Consider the following 19,568-nt stretch of genomic DNA (forward strand, 5'->3'; position numbering starts at 1 on the left):
AGGTTAATTAGATTGTTAACTAGAATGAGTGACTCACCTTTTGAGGACAGGCTGGACAGATTGGGCTTGTTTCCACTGGAGATTGGAAGAATCAGGGTGACTGGATTGAGGTGTATAAGATCCTGAATGGTCTTGACAAGGTGAAGGTGGAAAGCATGTTTCCTTATAAAGGATGTTTGTGGTTCAGTCCAGAACCAGAGAACACTGTTCACCTGCACATCTGCTAATGTGGTATACTGCATCCGCTGTACCCATTGTGGCCTCCTCTACATCGGGGAAACCAAGCGGAGGCTTGGGGACCGCTTTGCAGAACACCTACACTCGGTTTGCAATAAACAACTGCATCTCCCAGTCGTGAACCATTTCAACTCCCCCTCCCATTCCTTAGATGACATGTCCATCCTGGGCCTCCTGCAGTGCCACAACGATGCCACCCGAAGGTTGCAGGAACAGCAACTCATATTCCGCTTGGGAATCCTGCAGCCCAATGGTATCAATGTGGATTTCACAAGCTTCAAAATCTCCCCTCCCCCTACCGCATCCCAAAACCAGCCCAGCTCGTCCCCGCCTCCCTAACCTGTTCTTCCTCCCAACTATCCCCTCCTTCCACCTCAAGCCGCACCCCCATTTCCTACCTACTAACCTCATCCCGCCCCCTTGACCTGTCTGTCCTCCCTGGACTGACCTATCTCCTCCCTACCTCCCCCCCTACACTCACCTTTACTGGCCCTATCCCCGCCTCTTTGACCTGTCTGTTTCCTCTCCACCTATCTTCTCCTCTATCCATCTTCTATCCGCCTCCCCTTCTCTCCCTATTTATTTCAGAACCCCCTTCCCCTCCCCCATTTCTGATGAAGGGTCTAGGCCCGAAACGTCAGCCTTCCTGCTCCTATGATGCTCCTTGGCCTGCTGTGTTCATCCAGCTCTACACCTTGTTATCACAGATTTTCCAGCATCTGCAGTTCCTACTATCTCAGAATAGAGGCACGGGCTATTTTCTGAATGGGGAGAAAATTCAGAAGTCTGAAGTGCAAAGAGACTTGGGAGTTCTAGTCCAGGATTCTCTCAAACTAAATTTGCAGATTGAGTCAGTAGTTTGGAAGCCAAATGCATCTTTGGCATTTATTTTGAGAGGACTTGAATATAAAAGAAGGGATTTACTTCTGAGGCTCTACAAGGCTCTGGTCAGGCCACATTTGGAGTATTGTGCGCTGTTTTGGGCCCCATATCTCAGGAAACCCTGGAATGGGTTCAGTGGAGGTTCATGAGAATGGTGCCAGGAATGAAAAGTTTAACATCTGAGGATCGTTTGAGGACTCTGGGTCTATACTCGATGGGGTTTAGAAAGATGAGGGGGGATCTAACTTAAACTTACAGAATACTGAATGGCCTGGACATAATGGATGTTGGGAAGATGCTTCATTTGGTGGGAAAGACTAGGACCCGAGGGCACAGCCTTAGAGCAAAGGGAGGACCTTTTAGAGTGGAGATAGGAGAAACTTCTTCAGCTAAAGAGTGGTGAATCTATGGAATTCACTGCCAGAGAAGGTTGTGGAGGCCAGATCATTGAATACATTTAAGATGGACACAGATAGGTTCTTGATTGTCAAGGGGATCAAGGGTTACAGGGAGAAGGCAGGAGAATGGTGTTGAGAACCCTATCAGCCATGACTGAATGGCGGAGCAGACTCGATGAGCCAAATGGCTTAGTTTCTGCTCCTATGTCTTATGGTCTTAGGTGGACCCAGCAGTCAAAAAGAACACCATGATTGCAAATAATCTGAGTCAGTCTGAGACTGTGACTAGTCAGTGACAAGACTTTTGAGTTTGTAGTGCGGATTGGAAGTAACAGCTTCAGTCTTTCACATCATTCCATGTCCACATGGAGGATTCTATCTGGGTTCTATGTCAGCAATTTGACAGTAAACAGACCTGAATGGGTCGAGGGAGGTAATGCAGAGGTGGAGCTGTGTGCACATATGGAAGCTGACATCATGTCTTCTGGATGATATCTCCATAAAGGCAGCATGTAGACAAGGAGGAGTATGAGGTTGAGGATAAATCCTTGGAAGATTCCAAAGGCAACAGTATAATGGGAGGAAGAGAAGTCATTCCTGGAGATGCCTGGTTATGATTAGGTAGATGAGAATGAAACCAACCAAGAACAGACCCATGGAGGTAAATAGAGGAGAGGGATATTGGAAGAGTATGCTGTAGTTAACTGTGTCAAAGCATGCTGGTAGGGTGGGTGGCAACAAGAGGAATTTGGCACCATTAGCCTTACGGGATGCCAGTTGTACTTTATCAAAGGTAGAAACCTGATGGACAAGATTCAAACTTGAAGTTTTAATTCCTGTGGAATGATGAAAGAGGGTGGAATCAGACTAAAACATCAATTAATTAATGACAATACAAAGATACTTGAGGGCTTTAAGGTTACATTTGAGAGTGGAAGAGTTTCAGCAGAAGCCCAAAAGTGCTAGCTTGATCTAGCAAGATGTGGCGACAGGCATACTCTGTGTTAGATATTTACAAATCTTTGATGTTCACTTCCACAGAGTAAGGATGGGTCTGCACTGGGTGATCTACTAGGCTCAGACTATTCTATAACACTCCTGAATGATTTCCCATTTTCTACCCACTTATCCTTCATGTCCTAATACACATTGAGTCCATTTCGGCTATCACTCCTCTGCTTGTTGACATATACTGGTTCCCAATTAAGCAACATTTCCATATTAAAATCCCTCCATGGCCTTGACCTCCCTATCTCTGTTATCTCCTCCAGCTCCACAGCCCTCCAATATATCAATTCTCCTAAATTCTAGCCTCTTGAGGAATCTCATCTTTCCACCACTGATGCCTGTGTGGTTAGCTGCAAAAACCCTCCCTAATTCAAAGGACAGAATATGCACATGCATACAGCGGGAGCATGTGCAGTGGAAATATAGGTAGTCAGGGAGATGGAGAGAGTTGATTGTGAATAAACAATGACTTATCCAGAAATCAACTTGAAGTTGGCAGTAGTCTTAGTGGCATACTGGCAGATTCCATATGCAGGAGGAGCAGTGGAGGTGTGACCCACAATAACTGAGACCATTTCTGGGAGATATAATGCAGCAACTCATCATGGCTCCTTTGCCAGCACTTTCCAAATCTGTGATGTCTACCATCTTGAAGGCGAAAGGTAGTAGGTTCTTGAGAATGCCACTAACTGCAAATTGTCTTCAAACCACACCACATCCTGACTTGGAACTACATCATTATGTCTTCACTGTCCCTGGGTCAAAATCCTGAAATTCCAATCAACAGCACTGTGGGTGTTTCAATCCCACATGGACTGCAGCAGTTCAAGAAGGTCATTTTTTCAAGGGCAAATGGGGATGAGCAATAAATTCTGACCTTGTGAGTGGTGCCAATATCCTGTGTATGAATACACATAAAAGATTAAAAAATTAATAAATTAATTTGACATGACGGCTATGCAAGTGGATCAGAGTTCAGTTTTTAATTAGCTGAATGTGATACAAGAAGTATTGTGAAAAACAACAAGAAAGGACATTACTACCTCACCCCTCCCTCAATCAAGTGGTCTCAATTCTGCTGAATGATGTCAAGCTTTCTCTGTGTTGTTGGAGCTGCACTGATCAAATTAAATAGGAAACATTGTGCTTTGCAGATGGTGAAAAGTCCTTAGAAAGTCAGGAGGTGAGTTAATCCATGCATGATTCCTAGTTTGTGACCTGCTGTAGTAGTCATGGTATTTATTTGACAGATCCCTTTACATTTCTGGCCAATAGTGATGTGGTGGTGGTGGTGGTTTTGGTTATGGTAATACTGTTAAACATAAAGGGAAGATGGCATGATTGATTCTTGTTGATGATCATCATAACCTAGCACTTAGCTGGTACAACAAACAGTCCAATGTGGTCTTGGGCTTGCATGCAAATAAGGACTGCTTCATTTTCAAAGCAGTGGGAATAGAACTGAACACCGTGTAATCATCAGAGAACATTCCCTCTTCAGACATTGTGGAGGGGAGGTTGTTGGTACATAGCTTACTTGAAATTAATGCTGACAGACCTGCTGAGTATTTCCAGTGTCTTATGTTTTATTTCGAATTTCCAGCATCTGAAGAATTTTGCCCTTTGAAAACTTAAATGCCTGGCCTGTTTATTTTTGGTTAAGGATTCATGTGAACAAAAATGCTGACTTCTTGGATGGTAAACTCTCGATTGGGGGAATCTGAAATTGACTCCTGAGTTAGTTGTGGGCTTTTGGTGAGCAGCGGTTATTTTTGTTTATATTGAAATGGGCACTGAACATTTATTTCTAGTAGCCCGTTTCAAAAACAAAATTTCAAAGACAAGCTTTACAGGCCAATATTGGATCAACATTTTCGTTATATTTGTCAATTCTTGCTCCCATAAATTTATCGCAGGAAGAATTGATTTAAACAAAACATAAGTATTTTAAGAACCGTGTCTTCTGGATTCGTTTGTTGAATAAAAAAGAAACACCGATAATGCCACTTTGTTAATTATAATCGTGGAGCACACAATGTTACTGTCAGTTTGCTATTTTGAATGCATGTTGGCTCACTAAGAGAAAGCTGAGCTTCTAATGGGAAATTGCAATGAGTTCCCAGAGCGGTTAGTGTCGCGGGTGATGACAGAGTGAAAACAAACATCTCTTGATCCTGTTTGTGGGTTTATTTAGAGCGACGTGGCAGGTGATGAATGAAAAGTTATGTGGGGCAGAACTAATTGTATACACAGGAAATGGCACCACAGTTAACCAGTTCCTTAATCCTGGTGACACCTATTTACATCTCGGGCAGAGCATTTCACATTTTACTTCTTCAAAATAAGTCGAGACAGGCCTTGGTTCATTAGCGGTCGGAGAAGGAGCATGTTATAAAACTACACAGGCTGACTCGGGCAGTGGACCGTAAACACCTTGCTATTTCAGAGGCGGCCGCACACCACTTTCTGCCCCAGGCTGCGGCTCGATCTTCCTGGGTTGCTCCCTGGACGCCTCTCCCATGAGCGGTGCCGTTCCCGGAAGTATCTGCGGAGGCTCCACGTCTGCCCCAGATTTCCCCAGCCCAGCCTGTTTGCCCCCAGCAGCCTGCTTCACTCAACCCAGATCAGGATTTATTGAACGACTTTTGTCTGTGAATTGGTTTGTATTCAATTCCAAGTTTTAAACTGCGAGTTACATAACTCCTGTTTACCCAGTATGAACATCATCGCGATTAACTCGAGGATATAAATCTAAATGGAAACTGCATGTTGATGGAAGTGGGGATGGTGTCCAGATTGTTTCTGATATCCCCCCACAAGAAGATGAGCCAATTCCACTGGCAGCTCTGTCTGGGGTGGTTGATGATCCTGGTAAGTGATATTCAACAGGGATTGGAGACGTACTGTCCAAAGCGTACTCTTTTCACGGTTCTGATGTATATCCAATTAATTGGTCTGGAAATTGCGGTAAGAAGAACAGTGAAATAGCCCTGTTCTCTGTCATTACCCCTCTGAAATTTACAGCAACTTCTACATCCATACATGCCCAGTTACACACACCAATTCAGAGGTCACTCCTGCTGCTCCAGCTTCTCCGCGCTGTTCACTTGTTGCTGACACCTGTTGAGTATTTCCCAGTTTGCGCTATCAGTCTCGCTGCAAACAAAAAAGAACTTTGAAAACGTTATTGCTTTTGACTAGAACGGCAGCTCATTCTGGCAACTCCGAGCCTTAGCGGCTGCTGGACCATAGGAGCAGCCGCTGGCCATTCCCTGGATTTGTCCCTATGGGATAGTTTTATTTCTTTCACAGTCGCTGGCTGGCGGCCAGTCGGGACGCCCATCCCTAATCGCCCTGGAGAAGGTGCTGGTGAGTTGCCTTACGTGTGATATAGGTACCCCCACCCCCCACCTCAGAACTGCTGGGATGAGATTGAAACAGCAATAGAAGCCAGAGTCTTTGAATACTTTTCAAGCGGAACTAGTTTCTTGACCATCTTCTCTCTAAACTGGAGCTGTGCAGCCGTTGGGAAGTTCTGCGCATGTTGAACACATATAGATGCACGACTTTAGCGTATTGACCTTGGAAAGCCACGCAGCAACAAGAAAAATTACAGATAACATTGTTTTTGACTTAACAAGAGGTGAAAGGTTATCCAGGGTTAGACAGTAATGTGGAGTCACCAAATCAGCCGTGATTGTAATGTATACAGTAGTAGTCTTGAGGAGTGGTCTGCCTACTCTTGCTCGGAATTTATATGTTGTTCCAATGTGTGGAAGCGAATTCCAATATTTTGACTTTGTAATGGTTAAGGAACAAGGATACGATACCAGGTGAGGATAATGTGTGGCTTGAAGGGTAACTTGCATTGTTCCCGAGCATCCGTTGCCATTGCAGATGGTAGAGATTATGGGTTTGGACAGCCCTGTGAAAGGAAGTTGGTGAGTTATTGCAGTGCATCTTAATATACAGTACACCATTGCGTGGTGTTGGAGGGATTGATTGTTTATGGTGATCGATGGGATGACCAACAAACTAGCTACTTCATGCTGCTGTGGAGTTTGAGTGTTGTTGGTGTTGCACTCATCCAAGCAAGTCGAAAGTATGCCATCACATTCCTGATTTATGCCATTTGGATGGTGAATAATCTTTGGCAAACCAGGAGCTGAGTTACTTGCTTGAGAATTCCCAATCTCTGACCTTCTGTTGTAGCTGTATTTATGTGGCTACTCCAGTTCAGAGTCTGCTTAGTGGTATCTTCCAGGATGTTGATAGTATGGGATTCAGTGACAGGGATGCCATTGAATGTCAAGGGGGTGATGGTTGGATCCTGTCTTGTTGGAGATGGTCATCGGCTGGCACTTGTGTGGAGTGAATGTTACTTGCTACATCAGCCCACGCCTGGATGTTGTCTCTTTTATATTCCTTTTTAGTATTAAGTTCCTTAATTTTAACAAACATCTTTTGAAATCATCCCTTACACTGAAATTATTTTCCCTATTATTTTCTTAAGGAACACATCAAATTTGCCAAGTATCAAATTGGTCACTTTTTAAACAAATCTTCAAGTTTTCTTTAATAATTTATGACTTTCTAATAATTTAATCCTACAATGTCGCTGCTCCAATTTTACTTGCGATTGATGTCAGATTTATCTTTGTGCCTATTGTTGAAAGGAGCAGCGACAGTAACGGCCTGTCCATTTTCTGGCATGATTTGCATGTGCAAGCTCTTGAACACATGATCCAGCTGTCAGTACAGTACTAAGGAAGTGATGAATCTTCAGAAATGTTACTCATCAGATGAAATGTTAAGCATCCTGTTCAGGTGTTCATTAACAAGATTCTGTGGGATTATTCAATCATGACAAATTCACTTTCCTGTTCATTTCAATTTGCCAAGACACAAGTGTAACTTTCTGGGTAGGAAGGCAGTGCAGAGGAAAGTTGTAAGGCTGATTCCTAACATCAAAGCACTTAGTTATAAGGACATACTGGAGAAACATGGACGTTTCAGTCTTGAAGAGCACATGAAATATCAAGTTTCAGAGCAAGGAAAAAATGGTACTTAAAAGGTACATTCAGAAAAAAAAAATTTGAAACTACCCCACAGAGAACCATGATAGCTCAGTGGTTAGCAGTGCTGCCTCACAGTGCCAGGTACCCAGGTTCAATTCAAGCCTTGGGCAACAATCTGTGTGGAGTCTGCACATTCTCCCTGTGTCTGTGTGGGTTTCCTCTAGGTGCTCCAGTTTCCTCCCACAGCCCAAAGATGTGCAGGTTAGGTGGATTGGCCATGGGACATGCAGAGTTACAGGGATAGGGTAAGGGGGCAAGTCTGGGTGGGATTCTCTTTGGAGGGTTGGTGTGGACTTGTTGGGCTGAATGGCCTGTTTCCACACTGTAGGGTTTCATTCTATTCAACTGAACTTCAGCCCCCCAAAAGACTGACTCTCTACATTAAAAGAGCAAAGAACTGCGGATGCTGGAAATCAGAAACAAAAACAAAAATTGCTGGAACTGTTCAGCAGGTCTTGCAGTACCTATGGAGAGAAAGCAGAGTTAACATTTCAGGTCCAGTAACCTTTGTTTTTGGAACTAATGTTCTGACTATTGAGGGAGTGCAAAGAGGGTTTAACAGACTGATCCCTGAAATGGCAGGACTGATGTACTGGGAGAGACTGGATTAGTTAGAACTGTTTTCACTAGAGTTTAGTTGAATGAGGAATGGATAAAATTCTAACTGGGTTAGACTGGATAGATGCAGGAAGGAGATTCTCAGTGACTGTGGAGTCTGCAACCAGGGATCACTTTCTAAAGGTAAAGGCCTTTTAAGACAGAGATAAGGAGATATTTCTTCACTGAAAATGGTGAACCTATGGAATTCTCTGACATTAGAAACTGTTGAGGTCAAAATATTGAAGACTGTCAAAAAGAGTGTAGGTGTTGTTCTTTCGACTAAAGGGATCAAAAGGATATGGGGAGAAAGCAAGAACAGGGCCTTGAATTGGATGACCAGCCAAGATCACAGTTGAATGACGGAGCAGGCTAAAAGGCTTGAATGGTCTATTCCTGCTCCTATACTCTACATTTCTATTGATCCTCCCCACTATTCTTTTACAAATGCTTTATCATTCTTTACATTCTGATCAATCACCTGACATGCCACTGATATTTGTTCAGTTGTAAGCATTTTCCTTAAGCTTATTGCTTTCCTTAACTTCTTTAATTGACCATAGATAGGGACCCACCCTTTAGAATGTTTCCTTACTGTAAGCATATTTAGTACTTATACATACTTATTTTGAAATATACCCTTAAATATCACTTCTGCCGTGGTGCACCTAATAATCTATACTGTAGCCTACTGTCCTAGTTCACTTCAGTTAACTCAGCTTTCATGCCCATGTAGTTTTTGTTATTTAAGTTTGAATAGTAGTCATAAACCAAATTTTCTCGTTTTCAGACTGAATAATGTTCGATCATATTGTGATTACTACTATCTAGAAGTGCCTTAACTTCAAGGTTATTATTCAATCCTGTCATATTACACAACGCAGAGTCTAATGTAAGCTGCTGTCTTGTCACTGCAGAGCACAGCAGGTGAATATTTTTTCCCTACCGGAAACATTTCAGCAGTGTCAGTTAGATTGTGGCAATGCCAATGCTCATCGTAATCCAGAGAACATAATTGGAGGTTGTGAAATTCATACATTCAATCTAAATTTATCTGAGTAAAATGTACAAATCCCTGCTTCAGATTTTGTTTGTTACAGTGCAGCATTGATGACAACATTAACATTTGCCTGCTTTTAAGTTTTATTTTGTTGTATTTTTCTTATTTTGTTGTACTGATTCATCTGGCTAGCTGATTAGAAAATACTGAAGGGCCATTTCAGTTGATATATGTGTTTTCAAAGATCAAAAATGCTAAGACTTGATATAAAAATGTTACACAATATTAATGTTGTTCAGGTGATGAACTTGATAGAAATTTGCTTATTTTTTTTCCAGATGCCAGCATCTTTACACAGTGCAATTACGACACAAACAACCTCCATTTTGAAATCTTCAACAGACAGACAGCAAAAAGATCTCATTAGATTTACTAATGCAACTGACATGGTAGTAGCTGACTACAAACTTTCCATTGAATATTTGTGCTCTGAGCCAAGTACTATTCATTTCGAGGTGATAGTTTCAACTGATGTTAAAAGTGGAACCGTCATTTCCAGGAAAAGATGGAAATGTGAGAAACGTCTTAACACCTTGAGAATTCGGACTCTGTGGGTGAAATTTCCAAACATCATGTTATACAGACCTGATTATGTGCTTCGACATTCTATTGTCATCAGCTATGTAATGTTAAGAGCTTGGATTATAAATAATGGTTTTGGAGCTCGTGAGAGTCACAATCTGTTTGTTTATGAACAAGCTACAACAAGAACCTACAAGTTTCTGAAGACATTAAGTCCTTTTGAAAGGCCTTATAAAGATCATAAAGAATGCCTTCAGTGGGACACAGAGAAGATACGGGCAATTAAAGAAAGGAAAGTACTCCAGTGTTTGCTTGACAGTGGTATGACCATTTTTTCTCACTTACTTTATTTAACTATATGTAAATATAGAGAGCATGCTTGTGCTACTTAAAAGTGATCTGCTCTGAACCCATTTCTTTGGGTCATGTTTCTTCCACACAAGAAAATAATCATTTTGCTCATGTGTTTCTTTGGGTTCTCTTTAATGCAGAGATGTACTCAGCTTCAATAAACTTTTCTAGAAATATAGTTATATAAGCAGTTATAAAATCTTGAATATTTCCCAAGAAGTCCAATTTAATCAAAGTAATTTTAAAAATTTCAAAATCATTTAAAATGTTTTGGATGTGCCAACCTATTATTTAGGTCATATTTTTGCTGATTGTTCTTCCTGCTTTAATTCTCAGCTTTGCATTACCCATATAAGAAAATCATGTATGAAAGAAGCATTGACAAATGTTTTATTTTTATTGTATGCATCAGGTGGAATTTATGTCTTCACTCCGTGGATGGTAATCTAATGAATTGGTCATCTGTCTGTTATAGAATCCATGTGATTTTCATTCCACTAGGACATTGTCCAGGTGACAAAGATAAACATTGACTCCAACTTTACAATAATACCAAAGTCAGAAAGGATCTAATGAAATGAATCCTATTTTATAAAGTTGACAATGTTATACCATTCAAAAAATATTTAGACATCCTGTTTCAATCAAAATATTCCAATTTTTCAAATTGAGTTCGAAGAACCCAAGAAAACCTCAACTTGTAGAAAGATTCAGATTCTTATTTTTGCTGTTTTGTAATGCTTGTTCAGTGTGGTAGATTGCAAACTGTTTTAGAATTTGTGCACAGTTATTATTTTCTAGATTCGGTGAATGTAAGATATGATACCTCTCCCCACTTCAGCCATTGCTTTCTCAGATTTTATCCTGTTTCAGGTTAAAGTTTATATGGGAACCTATTTTACTGGATTTGCCTGTGTGCATGTCACTGAAGTTCAAATATAGTTCACTGTGTGAACTACTGAGGCCTATTGTAGCATGATGTGATATACCATCAATGTTCACACGTCTTTCTTTCTCCATTGTGCTTTCAATAAAATCTTGCCCCAAACTAGAAACTTTTTTTTTAAAAGCCATTCAGACTTGTATCAATTGTAGGCTGTGAAGTTACTTACTTGTAGTTTGATGTAGGGTTTGTCATTTATTTTAGAGATTGGATTTTGAATTAGTGGCATGTTGATTTTAAATTATGCGCATGAGAAGGTTTAATAATTAATTTTTCAGACTTTCTGGATCCATGATTTTTAAACTAGCGTGTGAGAGAGAGCAGCTTCTGGAGTGATAATGGAAATTTGTTTGCAATGTGAGAGTTTTACAGTCAAAGAGTGTAAATACTAAAAAAATACACGTTACCTCAGAGCAATGGTTTTAGTTTGAAAAATTCAGATCAGATGTGTTTGGTTAGAAACCTGCTTTTGGTTATTTGAAGCCAAAAATATTTAAGCTCAGTTATGTGACGGATCAAGGAAAAGGCTTTCAAGGCCCCAAGACCAGAAATTGAAAATAACAGTAAATTCAAACCTATGGATATGATAGAATAGGGAACACTCTCTGATATTTGAGCACTGCAATGGTTTTGGAATGAATAGTATTTTTATTTCACGATGTGCTTTGAAATGTTTCAAGTTGTGTGATGTGTAAATAGCTTGATTTACTCTATATTATCTTCATATCTGTTGCATTATAAGCTTCAGTTTATTGTTAAAACCAAATCTGCTGCATAGCATTGCAGTTTTGTGCTTCAGTGAAATATCATCATGTTAAACAATAAAAGAAAAGATTTATCCAGATGGATTTCACACTGAGATCTGGATTTCAGTCTGAGATCTGATATGTCCATTGGTAACATCAACTGGGTTCATACAGTAGCATTCTTCAAAATCAGTTGGAGTGGTGTTCTTTCCTTTGCACTAATTTGTTGTATGAGGTGAATTAACAGGCTAAACCAATGACAATTTTGGGGCATATCTTCCAAGGAGCAGCAATGATCTTCAGATTGAGCTCTGTATTTCAGTCCAAATCTTTTGATTCCAGCTTCTTCGGATAAGGGAAGCGGTCATCCATTGAATTGCTTCCTTCTCGTGCTGAAACTCCAACTAGGGAATTGTGGGGGAAGACCTCATAGAGTCCTTCAGCTGTACTGCACAGAAACAGACCCTTTGGTCCAACTTGTTCATGTCGAACAGAAATCCTAAACTAATCTAGTTCCTTGTGCCAGCATTTGGCCCATATCCCTCTAAATCCTTCCTATTCATGTACCCATCCAGATGCCTTTTAAATATTATAAATGAGCATTCTACCACTGAACAACCCATTCCAGCGCCCTGGCATGCCCCCTACTTATGGCATTAGAAACATAGAAAATAGGAACAGGAGTAAGCCACTTGCTCCTTTGAGCCTGGTCAGCCATTCAATTTAATCATGGCTGATCATTCACTCCCTAGTTCCTGCTTTCTATCCATATCCTTTGATCCCTTTAGCCTAAGAGATATATCAAATTCCTTCTTGAAAACATTCAATGTTTTGACTCAACCACTTTTTGCAGCAGAGAATTCCACAGGCTCATCATTGTGAAGAAATTTCTCCTGATTTTAGACCTGAATGGTCTACCCATATCCTTACAATGTGGCCCCTGGTTCTGGCTTACCCAGTCATCGGGAGCATCCTTCCTGTGATCACCCTGTGTAGTCATACTAGAACCTTATAGGTTTCTGTGAGATTCCCCTTCATTTTTCTAAATTCGAAAGAATATAGTCCAAACCAAACATACGTTAGTCTTGCCATCCCAGGAAGCAGCCTGGTAAATCTTTATTTCACTTTCTCCATAGCCAGAAAATCCTTTATCAGATAAGGAGATCAAAACTGCATACGGTATTCCTGGTGTTGTCTCAACAAGGCTCTGTACAATTGCAGCAAGACATCCCTGCTCCTGCAGCTGGGAATCTCCTGAATCTAGGCCCTGAGCCTGGATTCTTGGCAGTGGGGTGCCCGAAGTAGGGACTCCAGGCGGCAGTAGGACTGGGTCCTGTACTCTTGGTGGTGTTGGTGAGGGGTGGCAGCAGCTGAGCTGGGGTATCCTGGGGTATTGGTGTCATCATTGCTGTTCCCAGAAAGGGTCTCCTTGAGGACAGAACACCTTTCAGAGATCTTGCAGAAGCCCTGAAGCCATGCTTGAGACCCCAACGTGAAAAATAGATGAACTCATTTATATAAATGATTTGTATGTGAACATGGGGGTATGGTTAGAAAGTTTGCAGATGACACCAAAATTGGGGTGTAGTGAGCAGTGAAGAAGGTTACCTCAGAGTACAATGGGACCTTGATCAGATGGCCCAAGGAGTGGCAGATGGAGTTTATTTTAGATAAATGTCAGGTGCTGCGGTTTGGAAAGGCAAATCAGGGCAGGACTTATACACTTAATGGTAAGGTCCTGGGGAGTGTTGCTGAACAAAGAGACCTTAGAGTGCAGGTTCATAGTTCCTTGAAAGTGGAGTTGCAGGTAGATAGGATAATGAAGAAGGCATTTGGTATGCTTGTCTTTATTGGTCAGTGCATTCAGTTAGGAGGTCATGTTGTGACTGTGTAGGACATTGTTTCGGCCACTTTTCGAATACTGCGTTCAATTCTGGTCTCTCTGCTATAGGAAGGATGTTGTAAAACTTGAAAGGGTTCAGAAAAGATTTACAAGGATATTGCCAGGGTTGGAGGGTTTGAGCTGTAGGGAGAGGCTGAAGAGGCTGGGACTATTTTCCCTGGAGCATCAAAGGCTGAGGGGTGACCTTATAGACATGCATAAAATCATGAGGTGCATAGTTAGGGTGAGTAGTCAAGGTCTTTTCCCCGGGGAGGGGAGCCCAAGAGTTTAAGGTGAGAGGGGAAAGATTTAAAAGGGATCTAAGGGGCACCTTGCTCATGCAGAGGGTGGTGCATGTATGGAATGAGCTGCCAGAAGAATTGGTGGAGGCTGGTACACTTACAACATTTAAAAGGCATCTGGATGGGTATATGAATAGGAAGGGTTTAGAGGGATATGGGCCAAATGCTGGTAAATGGGACTAGATTAATTTAGGATATCTGGTCGGCATGGACGAGATTGACGGAAGGGTCTGTTTTCATGCTGTACATCCCTATGACTCCAGGTAATTTTCTTTTACCCTTATTATATCTCAGAATGGTGCCAGATTGTGGAGACAAAACACTTTTCACTGTAACTTCAAGATATATGTGACAACAAATCATTCATTCACTCATTCATTCTGAAATCCTTACAGTATTAAGGCCAACATATCATTTGCCTTCTTCGCTACCTGCATGCTTACTTTCAGTGACTGGTGTACAAGGACACCTAGGTCTCATTGCACCTCCCTTTCTCAATTTATCACTATTCAGATAATAATTTGCCTTTCTGTTTTGCTGCTGAAGTGGACAATCACACATTAATCCACATTGTTATCTGCCAGCACTTGCCCATTCACTCAACCTGTTCAAATCACACTGACACACCTCTGCATCCTCCTCCCAGCTCACCCTTCCCTTGTCCAAATCATTCATATATATCATGAATAGCTGGTGTCTAAGCACTGATCCCTGTGGAACCCAATTACACTCCCTGCCATCAGAAAAATGCCCATTTATTCCTAATCTTTGTCTCCTGTCTGTCGGCCAGTTCTCTGATCATGTCAGCACATTACCCCAATCCTGTGCATTTCAATTTTACATGCTGATGTTATATGTGGGACCTGATTGAAAGCCTTCTGAAAGTCTAAATAAACCACATCCCTGAGCTTCCCCTTATCAATTCTACTAGTTACATCATCAAAAAATTCCATTGGATTTGTCAAGAATTTTGTAAATCCGTGCTGGCTGTTACTGATTCTGTCACTGTTTTCCAAGTGCTCTGCTATTAAATCTTTTACAACAGACTATAGCATTTTCCTTACTACTGATGTCAGCCTAACCAGTCTATAAATACCTGATTTTTCACTATTTTCTTTTTTAAATAGCGAGTTACATTAGCTACCCTCCAATCCACAGGAATTGTTCCAGAGTCTATAGAATCTTGAAAAATGACCATCAATGCATTCACTAATTCTAGGCCACTTTCTTAAGTACTCTGGGTTGTAGATTACCAGGCGCTGGTATAATCCCATCAATTTCCCATTGTGAAATCTGCAAACCTGGAGATATTACATTTAGTTCCCTCAACTAAATCATTGAGATATTATGAATATTGATTTCCTTCAGTTCCTTCCTCTCACTAGACTCGGTGTTCCCTGATATTTTTGGGATGTCATTTGTATCCTCTTTGTGAAAAAAAGAACTAAAGCATGTCTTTAGTTGGTTCCCCATTATAACCTCTGACTAAAATGGGCCTACATTTGTTTTCATTGTTATTTTTCTCCCTGTGAATAGATTTACTGGAGCTCCTTTCTGTCAAAGGATTACTGTGTTTTGGACACATTTATATGGGCTGATTAACTTTATTTCTTCTAGATATTGTTGAACTACTTCGTTTTCCATTTGCATCATCTGGTTTGAATTTTGGCCTAATAAGGAAACTAAAAAAATTTACTAACTTTGAAATGGAAGTGGCAAGTAAAGATCTTCTTAATAATCCAAGGTATGTCCTACAACTCAGAATATCCAAAATTATACCCTTGACATTAATTCTTATGATTTATAATTCTCACTTCCTATTTGCTTGCATCAGAGAACAGCACAAACTATCTTTGTAGTTTAAAATAGTTCGGTAACTAATGTGGATTTGGTTCACTAATTAGACATAGCAGAAGGTTTATCATTTGAATGGAAACTTATAATAAGGCTTCAAATACAGTAAATACAGCAAGATATATCTTAAAATCTGCCTCCTTGAACAAGCATATGGCCAAAACCACTAATATTGCCTTAATCAATTGCATGTCTAATTTTGTCTTGTAATGTTCCTGCAAAACTCTTTGGGATGTTTTATTACTTCAAAGTTGCTATATAAATATTAGTTGTATATCCTTGAGATATCTTTTTTCTCAGATTAGGCTATATTTTGCTTAACATTATTCATAGAATGTTCCTGTTGTGTAATATAATCAGGTTTTTTTCCTCTAATTTTATTGGATAGGTTCACTGTGTCCATCTGGCTTTTTGTGCTTCATGATTGTAAATGGCCTCTCTGTGGGATCTTTCATCACATCAATGACAAACAGATCTATGCCACCCCATTGCTGTTTCTAACTCAAGATGGTAAGCCATGCGTCAGTGACGTTCTGAAATTGCCAGATACACTTGATTCAAAGCAATCGCAGTGCTGTAATAGAATTAAATTGCTACTTTGAGTTTTCCCTTTGATGAGTAGGTAACAGTGAGAGAATGAGAGGGGAAGTTATCGGAAGCACCGTCATATCTGTTTAGGGACAGGTAGGAGTGGAACAAGTGGAGGTTGCTGCAGATAAAGAGTACAAAAGAAAAGTGGTATGATATGTAGAGGAAAGAGTAGTTACTTGTGGAGAAGATTAGAAGGAATTGCCCACTACAATTGCTGCACCTACCATGGTTTCTGTGCTTGAACAGCTTATGGTAATTTTAACCAGTACAGATTTGGTCCTGTTGAATCCTAGGTTGGAACAACTAAACAGGATGTGGTGAGTGAAGTGGCATGTACTGGATGACATTAACTCATTCTAGGTCGGAGTTGAATATTAATCAAGGCGATGAAGTCATAAATTGTCCACATTCTGTGATCCCATCTCTGACCTGGAGGAACCCATGCTCCCTATTTTGATACCAGGGAGGTAAGCATGGGTGGAAAACAATTGTCTGGCCAATTGTTCAAACAACAGAGGTCTCAGTGCTGATCCTTGTGGAACACTGCTGATTATAGACCTCCAGTCAGTAAAACACCCTCCACAACGACCATCTGTCTTCCATGGCCAAGTTAATTTTGTATCCAACTTAACAACTCACCACGGATCCCATATGACTTAATCTTCTGGACCAGCCTACCATGAAAGACCTTATCAAATGTTTTAGTAAAGTCTATACAGACAACATCCACTGCCCTATCTTCATCAATCATCGTTGACACTTCCTCAAAAAACTCAACCAAGTTTATGAGACAAGACATCTCCCAAATAAACCCATGCTGAATATTCCTAATAAGTCTTTTCTTTTCCAAATGCATATAAATACTGTCCCTAAGAACTTTCTCCAATAATTTCTCTATCACTAATGTAAGGCTCACTGCCTTTAATTTCCTGGATTATCCTGCACAAAAGAACAACGTTGGCTTTTCTCCAGTCTTCTGAGATCTCACCTGTAGCTAAAGAGGATACAAAGATCTCTGCCAAGGTCCCAGCAGCCTCCTGCCTTGCTCCCCTCAGTATTCTGGGATAGATCCCATCAGGCCCTGGGGACTTATCTACCTTAAAGTTTTTCAAGACACCCAACCCACCTCCTCCTTAAGATCAATTTGCCCCAGCATATCAGCATACCCCTCCCTAATCTTACCATCATCCATGTCCTTCTCCTTGGTGAATGCCAATGCAAAGTACTCAGTAAGGATCTCACCTGCTTTCTCTGGCATCATACATAAATTCTGTCCCTTGTCCTTGAGTAGACTTATCCTCTCCCTACCAACCCCCTGCTCCTAATATATGTAAAATGCCTTGGGATTCTCCTTAACCCACTTGCCAAGGACATTTCATGGCCTATTTTAGCCTCATAATTCTTTGTTTATGTTCTTTCCTGTTTCTTTTATATTCCTCAAAGGCCTTGTCTGATTTCAGTTTCCTAAATGTTACCTACATTTCCTTTTACTTTTTGACTAAACTTTCAATACCTCTTGTCATCCAAGGTTCCCAAATCTTGCCATCCTTATCTTTCAACCTCACAGAAACATGCTGAGCTGAACTATGATCAACTGGCTTTTAAAATACTTCCACATGTCAGATGTGGAATTACTCACAAACAGCAGCTCCCAGTCTAATTTCTCTAGTTCCTACCTAATGCTGTTGTAAGTAGCCTTCCCCAGTTTAGAACTTTCACCCGAGGACAGGAATTATCCTTATCCATTAATAACTTAAAACCTACGGTATTATGATCACTGTTTTCAAAATGTTCCCCACTGAAACTTCGATCATCCTGCCAGGCTCATTCCCCAGTACAAAGTCTAGTACAGCTCTTTGCCTAATTGGACTAGCCATATATTGCTTCAAGAAACCTTCCTGGATGCACCTAACAAATTCTGCCCCATCAAAGACTCTGGCAGTAAGGGAGTCCCAGTCAATATTGGGGAAGTTATAATCACCCACTACAAACAACTCATGTTTTTCTACATCTTTTCACCATCTGCTTATGTATCTGTTCTGTTACTTGCCCTTAGGCTATTGGGAGGCCTATTGTATAGCCCCCATCATAGTGATTGCACCTTTCTTATTCTTGAGTTCTACCCCTATGGCCTTGCTAGTTGAGCCCTCCAAGATGTCCTATCTTAGTACAGCTGTGATGTTCTCCTTAATCAGTAATGAAATTTCCCCACCCCTTTTACAATCCCCTCTATCATGCCTGAAACATCTAAATCCTGGAATGTTGAGCTGCCAGTCCTGCACTTTCCTTCTCTCAACCAATGAGCATCCAGTCTGTCCTTCTCTCGACCAATAAGCTGCCAGTCCTGCCCTTCTCTCAATCAAGAATGTTTCCTCAATGGAACTTTTATTGCCTACAATTAATTGACAGCTTTATGAGCAGGTAAGAGAAGAAATGTTTTCACAGGAGGGGAGCGTTGAATGATTATTGATTTTGCTTCCCAAATTGACACTATATTTCCACTGTAATTTACATCTCTTCTGAGATAACGTAAACCACGTGAAGCTTAAACAACAAGTCTTACTCCATCAAATTGAAGGGGTATTGAAATGCTCACACCTGCAATGGAGCCAGTAAGAGCAGAAATGCTCTGTATGGACTTGCTACATGTCCCATTAATCTGTGCTGGGAAGAACTGCCAGAAATGGGGATGGGGCAAGAATCTTAAAAACATTTTTTTAAGACTGCCATTTTCAAAGACCTTCTTACTCAACCTGAACTCCACAAAATCTCGATCTTAACACATGGAGGTGAAATTGAAGACGTGATAGTAGCTCAAGAATATAGACTGATTGGAAATAGACCATTTGAAAATAGGTACAGCAGTGTCTGATCATGATAGAACATGATCAGATGAAACTGATAGATTAATGATGTTTTGGACTGAGAAGAAGTAATTCACATTGATGGGGAAGAGGAGGTACATATCTGTTAAGAGACATCATGGGGGTGGGTGATAGATTTTAGCAGGAATTAAAAACTGAAAAGTTTGCATTCATATACAGCCTTCCAAAACCACCAAAAATCTCAAAGTTCTTTAATATTGTGAAGATCTGTTAAACAAAATATTAATTTGTA

General features: G+C 40.7%; 1 protein-coding gene across 1 annotated transcript in view; it reads left to right on the forward strand.

The window, feature by feature from the left end:
* The first annotated feature begins 4,817 nt into the window (after positions 1–4,817).
* LOC109934875 (protein sel-1 homolog 3) overlaps positions 4,818–19,568 on the forward strand; it is a 54,135-nt gene continuing 39,384 nt past the window's right edge. Inside the window, exons 1-4 of the mRNA XM_048601810.1 lie at positions 4,818–5,396; positions 9,539–10,103; positions 15,624–15,750; positions 16,249–16,370. Of these exons, the coding sequence (XP_048457767.1) occupies positions 5,292–5,396; positions 9,539–10,103; positions 15,624–15,750; positions 16,249–16,370 (919 nt within the window). The 5' untranslated portion in view covers positions 4,818–5,291. The remainder of the gene's footprint in view (positions 5,397–9,538; positions 10,104–15,623; positions 15,751–16,248; positions 16,371–19,568) is intronic.

Source organism: Rhincodon typus, chromosome 1, assembly GCF_021869965.1.
Source record: "Rhincodon typus isolate 14 chromosome 1, sRhiTyp1.1, whole genome shotgun sequence".
In the NCBI taxonomy this organism is placed as follows: Eukaryota; Metazoa; Chordata; class Chondrichthyes; order Orectolobiformes; family Rhincodontidae; genus Rhincodon; species Rhincodon typus.